The sequence below is a fragment of the Atta colombica genome, unplaced genomic scaffold, assembly GCF_001594045.1.
Source record: "Atta colombica isolate Treedump-2 unplaced genomic scaffold, Acol1.0 scaffold105, whole genome shotgun sequence".
In the NCBI taxonomy this organism is placed as follows: Eukaryota; Metazoa; Arthropoda; class Insecta; order Hymenoptera; family Formicidae; genus Atta; species Atta colombica.
The window spans coordinates 2660213-2666425 of record NW_017259190.1 but is presented as its reverse complement, the minus strand read 5'-3'; the positions used below and the strand labels follow the sequence as shown (position 1 = coordinate 2666425).

Sequence of the window (6213 nt, the reverse complement as noted above, 5' to 3'; positions counted from 1 at the left end):
ACAGGATGTGCTTAATAATATTAATATTATATATATATATATATATATATATATATATATAAAATATATGTGTATTTACCACAGATGAAAATTTATAACCATGTCTTTCAGTTTTACAAACTACGATCGAACTGATATGGCTCGACTTGTCTTAACTTGAAGCACAATCACAATAAAGCTGAAAATAATATAAAACATTATTGATCTGTCAATTCAATAATGGTGCTAAAACGCACTTTAAATTATAAAGAACTATAATTTTTATAACAATTATGTTATTACTATTTAAAATGTTTTCCAAAGCTTACTTATTCACAATTATAAGATGTTAACACAGGATGTACATCTTTTCTGCGCTGAATATTCAACCAAAATCCACCCTCCGGCATTAGTAACCCATCTTTGCAAAATTTTATTGGGGAAACGGTTTTCGTAGAAGGTTTCAATTCATATCGTGCTAATAAATGAAATAGCAAAATTTTAACTTCTAGCATAGCAAATCTGTTAGCTATGCACATTCTCGGTCCTAATCCAAATGGCATATAACACGACGAATTGTGCATTTTATTGTCTAAAAATCTTTCTGGATCAAATTTCTCCGGATTATCGTAATACTTTTCATCACGTTGGATTGCAAAAATCGGAATCCAAACAAGCATATCCTTTTTTATGATAAAAGGTTTCTTGTCCGGCAATGCGGATGGTAATTCATAAGTTTTTTTGCACATCCTATCTAAGAAACCGATTGGTGGATATAATCTAAGAGTCTCATTTATCACCGCATCTAAATATTCCAGCCGATTAATGACTTCGTAAGACACTTCGCCATTTGATTTCTCCAAAACGTTGTCGATCTCTTGTTGTAATTTAGTCTGAATATCTGGATTAGCTGCAATTTCGTGAGCTGCAAAGCACATTTCGGTTGAACTGGTCTCAAAACCGCCGAGGAAAAAGATGAACGCTTGCGCAGTCATGTCGTCGATGTCTAGTTCTCTGTGACCTTCTTTGCCTCTGATATCCATCATTAACTGTAGCATATCCGGACGTGTAATGTGTTCTGCATCACGAGTCATGATTGTAGTTTTTATAATGTCCTTGAAGAAATTTGACACATAATCGTTCAAAATCTTTATATTGAGAATTCGACTGAATCTTGGAAAAGTTCCAAGAAAAAGAAATTTTATACCGCGGATGACCCCTCTGAAGTTACTCGCCTCCTTGCCGTAAACATAGAATTTATTTGTTGGATCTTTCATAGAGTTGACTTTAATTCCAAACGCACATGTAGCGATGACGTCGTTTGTATATTTTGAGAAAACATCTTTCGTGTTTATACTTTCTTCATCCGCTAACGATGTTGGCATAAATTTTACAAAATCCACAGCACATTCTGACATCAATGTGAACATCATTTTCATCTTGCTGGAAGTAAAAGAAGGACTCAACAGATTTCTCACGTTCCGCCATTTTTCTCCATGAAGAGAAAACAAATTGTTCTTGAATAAAAAGTCATTCGTATTGGAGAAACCTTGACGATCTGGAAATGCTTCAAAATTTTTAACAAGGATATTTTTAATGAGTTCCAAATCACGAATCACGAGTATTGGATTTGTCATGAAGTAGAATCCAAGATATTTTGTGTTTGGATTAAAATAATATACCTTCAGGATGAAATCTATTAATGATATTCGACGAAATATAACCGATATCGCAGATCCAAATATTGGAACAGGTGGTATATGTACAATATCATGTCTTTTAAAGAAATTAAAATTTTTAAAAAGATAGTGAATACTGATCACTCCGATTATTATCGACAATAATATCGACCAGTATTCCATGGCACAAACTGATTTTGTTTAAAAATCTCACTACAATTTTTTTAGACGTCTGATAAGATATGACTATCTATAAAACACTAGCGGTACTGCCGAGGCGAGTCGTAGCATGCAACTGTTCGTGTAGTAGGTCCTATCTCGTTATATACCGGTTATGAAGTGATTGCTTTCAAGCTGCTTTATGTGTGCGTTCAGGATGATGCTATTTGTGTTATTCTGTCCTTGGTTTACATTTAATGAACAATAAAGAAAAAAATGACACACGTAGCTAATATCTCCATTCTCTGGATGCATATTATATAAAATTAGTCAACGTTAATACTTTGTTCATTGCAAATCAATGAATCTTTGTATATGCTTTATATTCGTGTATATGTAGCACACCCACTCACACCTACTTACACACACACACACACACACACACACACACACACACACACACGCACGCACGCACGCACGCACGCGATATATATACCATATACATATATCTCAATGATGCGAATTCCAGCCCGCTTGCAGCACGATTAATAACATGAAGAGAGTATAAGAACTTCTTATACTCTCATCATGCTATTAATCGTGCTATAAACGGGCTGAAATTCGCATCATTGATATATTTAGATATACAGAATTAAATTAATTATGTAAAAAGATAAATGAAGAAGTTTATGATCATATTCAATTCAAAGATTGACGCATATAGATACTGTACTTAACATAAAATACTGTACTGTCATTATGGGATTATTTCCAAATATATGAAACATCGTTAAACAACAATTATTTTTTACTGGGATTATTATTTCATTATATAAAATCGAATAAATAAAAAAATAGTGTAAAATTTTTTTGTACGCTTACTTTATATGTATATTTAAAATGAATTTTATCAAAAGAAAATGCACTTATTTTAACAAAAATATTATATTTTTATTCGAAGAATAATAAAAAATTATACAATTTACACGAGAACGATAGGGGATGTTCACATGAGGTTTCAGCCTTGAGAACTTCTATAAAATGGAACTTCTATAAAATTGATAAATTTGTTTAAAATACAATATGTAAAGTTTGATATTGGACCAATCATCCAATATTAAATTCCACTTTTTCATAAGCAGGGAAAGTAGGAAAAATCATGTTTGAAGTTTCCCAAATTCAGCCGATATTGACTAACTTGGAATTTATTGATTTCAGAAGTTTCTCCTGAGCTTTCATGTTCCGTAGATAACCTCATATATAAAATCTAATATACTTTAAAATAGCATTATACAAACATAAAAATCTTTGTTATTACCTATTTTATGTTTTATATTTCTTACATTTACGTTTATTCATTACATTTTCTTCTATCATTACTTGTTAATGCAAAACCAGTAGCATCGATAAAGATATAACTTACATAACAATTTTACGAAGTGTGTTATTTATCAATTTGATAAAACTAAGTTGTTTTAATTTATAATTACTATTACTTATTATCAATATAAATTACATTATATATTACTATTATTAATTTGTCAATACAAATGATTAATTGTTGACTTTATTGATATTCAAATGATAAATATATAAATTTGTAATAAAATTATGTAGAATTATTGTGCAATTTTTCATATATGGTACATAAATATATCAGTGGACAGTCAATGACATGACTTAATGATTGGACAAATCGAAAAAATTTTAAATATTAAATATTTAACTATTAATAAATTTTAACTATTAAAAATGATATGTACTATTTTAAATAAATGTGTTGTTTATAACAAAAATTTAATGTTTCATACTAAATAATTTAATATTTTTAATATTATTTATCTATTTATATTCCTTAATATGTAATTTACTAATGTCCGCGAAGGTTTATATAAACATTTTACATTGAAGATTTTTAGAATTATGGAACTATTAATTTATTAATTTTAATTAATTATTGATGTTCGCACTGAGTAATTATAATATATAATCTGGACGTTATTATTATTGCATAAAATACTGTAATATGTGTTCACATAAATGTGATAATTTCTATTACAAATATAGTTTTTATTACAAATGTAACTTCTGTAATAAGTAAAATTTAGTTCGACAAGATTAAATCAAATAAGATAAGGAATACTTTTTCGGTCAAAACAGATCATGATAATAATGTTCATATTTAGAAATAAAACAGTTTGTATTAAATAATGATAACATTTCCAAATTATTATTGAAAATTTCTATACATATTAGACAACTCTATAAACTGCGCGTCGAGGTCTGTCGGACTAAACACACTAATGAATTAAAACTGCCGATAACATTATAAATTATGTTGATATATAGTCATTTTAATAATATAATGTGGTGCTAAGAAGTACCTTGATTACCCACATAAAATACTCTAAAGAACTGATAATTATCATATTTTATAAAAGCTATGTTACCACTTGGTATTCGAAAAGATCAGAAGCTTCTATTATTGTAGACTCCAATACAGAATGCATATTTCTTCTACGTTGAATATTCAACCAGAATCCATCCTCCGGTATCATTACTATTACATCTTTGCAGAATTTCATTGGTGATGTAGTTTTCACAGATGGTTTCAATTCACATCGCGCTAATAAATGAAAAAGCAAGACTTTGACTTCCAACATGGCAAATCTGTAAGCTATACACATTCTCGGTCCTAATCCGAATGGCATATAACATGAAGAATTACGCATCTTGTTGTTTAAAAATCTTTCTGGATCAAATTTCTCCGGATTATCGTAATACTTTTCATCACGATGGATTGCAAGAACTGGAATCCAAACAAGCATACCTTTTTTTATGATAAAAGGTTTTTCGTTCGGCAATGCGGGTGGTAATTCAAAAGTTTTTTCGCAAATTCTTTCTAAGGCGGCAACTGGTGGATATAATCTAAGAGCTTCACATATCACTGCATCTAAATATTCGAGTCTATTAATAACTTCGTAAGACACTTCTCCGTTTGATTCCTCCAAAACCTTGTCGATCTCTTGTTGTAATTTCGTTTGAATTTCAGGATTAGCTGCAATTTCATGAGCTGCATAACACATTGTGGTTGAACTGGTCTCGAAACCGCCGAGGAAAAAAATGAACGCTTGCGCAGTCATGTCGTCAATGTCTAGTTCTCTATGACCTCCTTTGCCTCTGATATCCATCATTAACTGTAGCATATCCGGACGCGTAATATGTTCTGCGTCGCGAGTGGCGATTGTAGTTCTTACAATGTCCTTGAAGAAATCCGACACGTAATTGTTTATAATTTTCAAATTGAGAATTCGCCCAAGTCTTGGAAATATAGAAAGAAAAAAGAACTTTATACCGCGAATGATTCCTCTGAAATTAGTCGCCTCTTTGCCGTAAATATAGAATTTGTTTGTTGGATCTTTTATGGAGTTGATCTTAATTCCGAAAGCACATGTTGCGATGACATCATTTGTATATTTGGTGCATATGTCTTTCATGTCTATACTGCCTTTATCCGCTGGTGATGTCGATAGAAATTTTGCAAAATCCACAGCACATTCGGACATCAATGTAAACATCATTTTCATCTTGCTGGATGTAAAAGAGGGACTCAACAGATTTCTCACGTTCCGCCATTTTTCTCCACGAAGAGAAAACAAATTATTCTCAAATAAAGGCTCGTTAAAATCGACGAAACCACGATGATCTGGAAATGCCTCGAAATTTTTAACCAGGACAGTTTTAATAAGTTCCAGATCGCGAAGCAAGAAGACAGGAGTTGTCATCATGTAGAATCCAAAATATTTTGCGTTTGGAGTGAAATTATATTTCTTTAGTATGAAATCGAAGATTGATATTCGGCGAAATACAACCGACATCGTGGATCCAAATAATGGAACAGGTGGTAAGTGTATAATACCATTTCTTTTGAAGAAATTAAAATTTTTAAACAGATAATGAATACTGATCACTCCGATCACTATCGATAATAATATCGACCAATATTCCATGGCACAAACAGATGTTATTAGAAGATCTTCTTATAATCTCTTTTTAAACATTTAAACATTCTTTTTAAACATTTATAAAAAGTGACTGACTATACATACAGCACTAGCGTTACTGCTGACACGAATCGTTACGTGCAACTGTTCCTTACAGCAGTTTCTATGCAATATACCAGTCAATCGTTGTGAAGTAAATGTTTTCAAACTACATTATGGATGTGGGATGAAGCAATCCGTGCTATTTGTGTTATTCCGTTTTTGTTAACATCCAATGGACGATAAAGATAGAATGATATAAATAGCGTTAGTAGCGTTTTCCCAAACGCACTTTATGTATATGTAATACATACACACACGCGCGCGCACGCACGCACGCACGTATGTATGTA

General features: G+C 31.2%; 2 protein-coding genes across 4 annotated transcripts in view; both read right to left on the bottom strand.

The window, feature by feature from the left end:
* Positions 1-104: 104 nt before the first annotated feature.
* Positions 105-6213, bottom strand: part of LOC108690349 (cytochrome P450 9e2-like) — a 9749-nt gene continuing 3640 nt past the window's right edge. The window contains exons 1-3 of one of the 3 annotated variants that reach the window (XM_018197604.1): positions 1662-1742; positions 309-1422; positions 105-178 (exon numbers count right to left, since the gene is read on the bottom strand). In XM_018197604.1, coding sequence (XP_018053093.1) covers positions 309-1418 — 1110 coding nt within the window. In that variant the 5' untranslated portion in view covers positions 1419-1422; positions 1662-1742 and the 3' untranslated portion in view covers positions 105-178. The other 2 variants (XM_018197612.1, XM_018197598.1) reach the window with 2 other exon arrangements.
* LOC108688458 overlaps positions 4259-6213 on the bottom strand; it is a 6296-nt gene continuing 4341 nt past the window's right edge. The window contains exon 2 of the mRNA XM_018194730.1: positions 4259-5780. Within this exon, the coding sequence (XP_018050219.1) occupies positions 4259-5780 (1522 nt within the window). The remainder of the gene's footprint in view (positions 5781-6213) is intronic.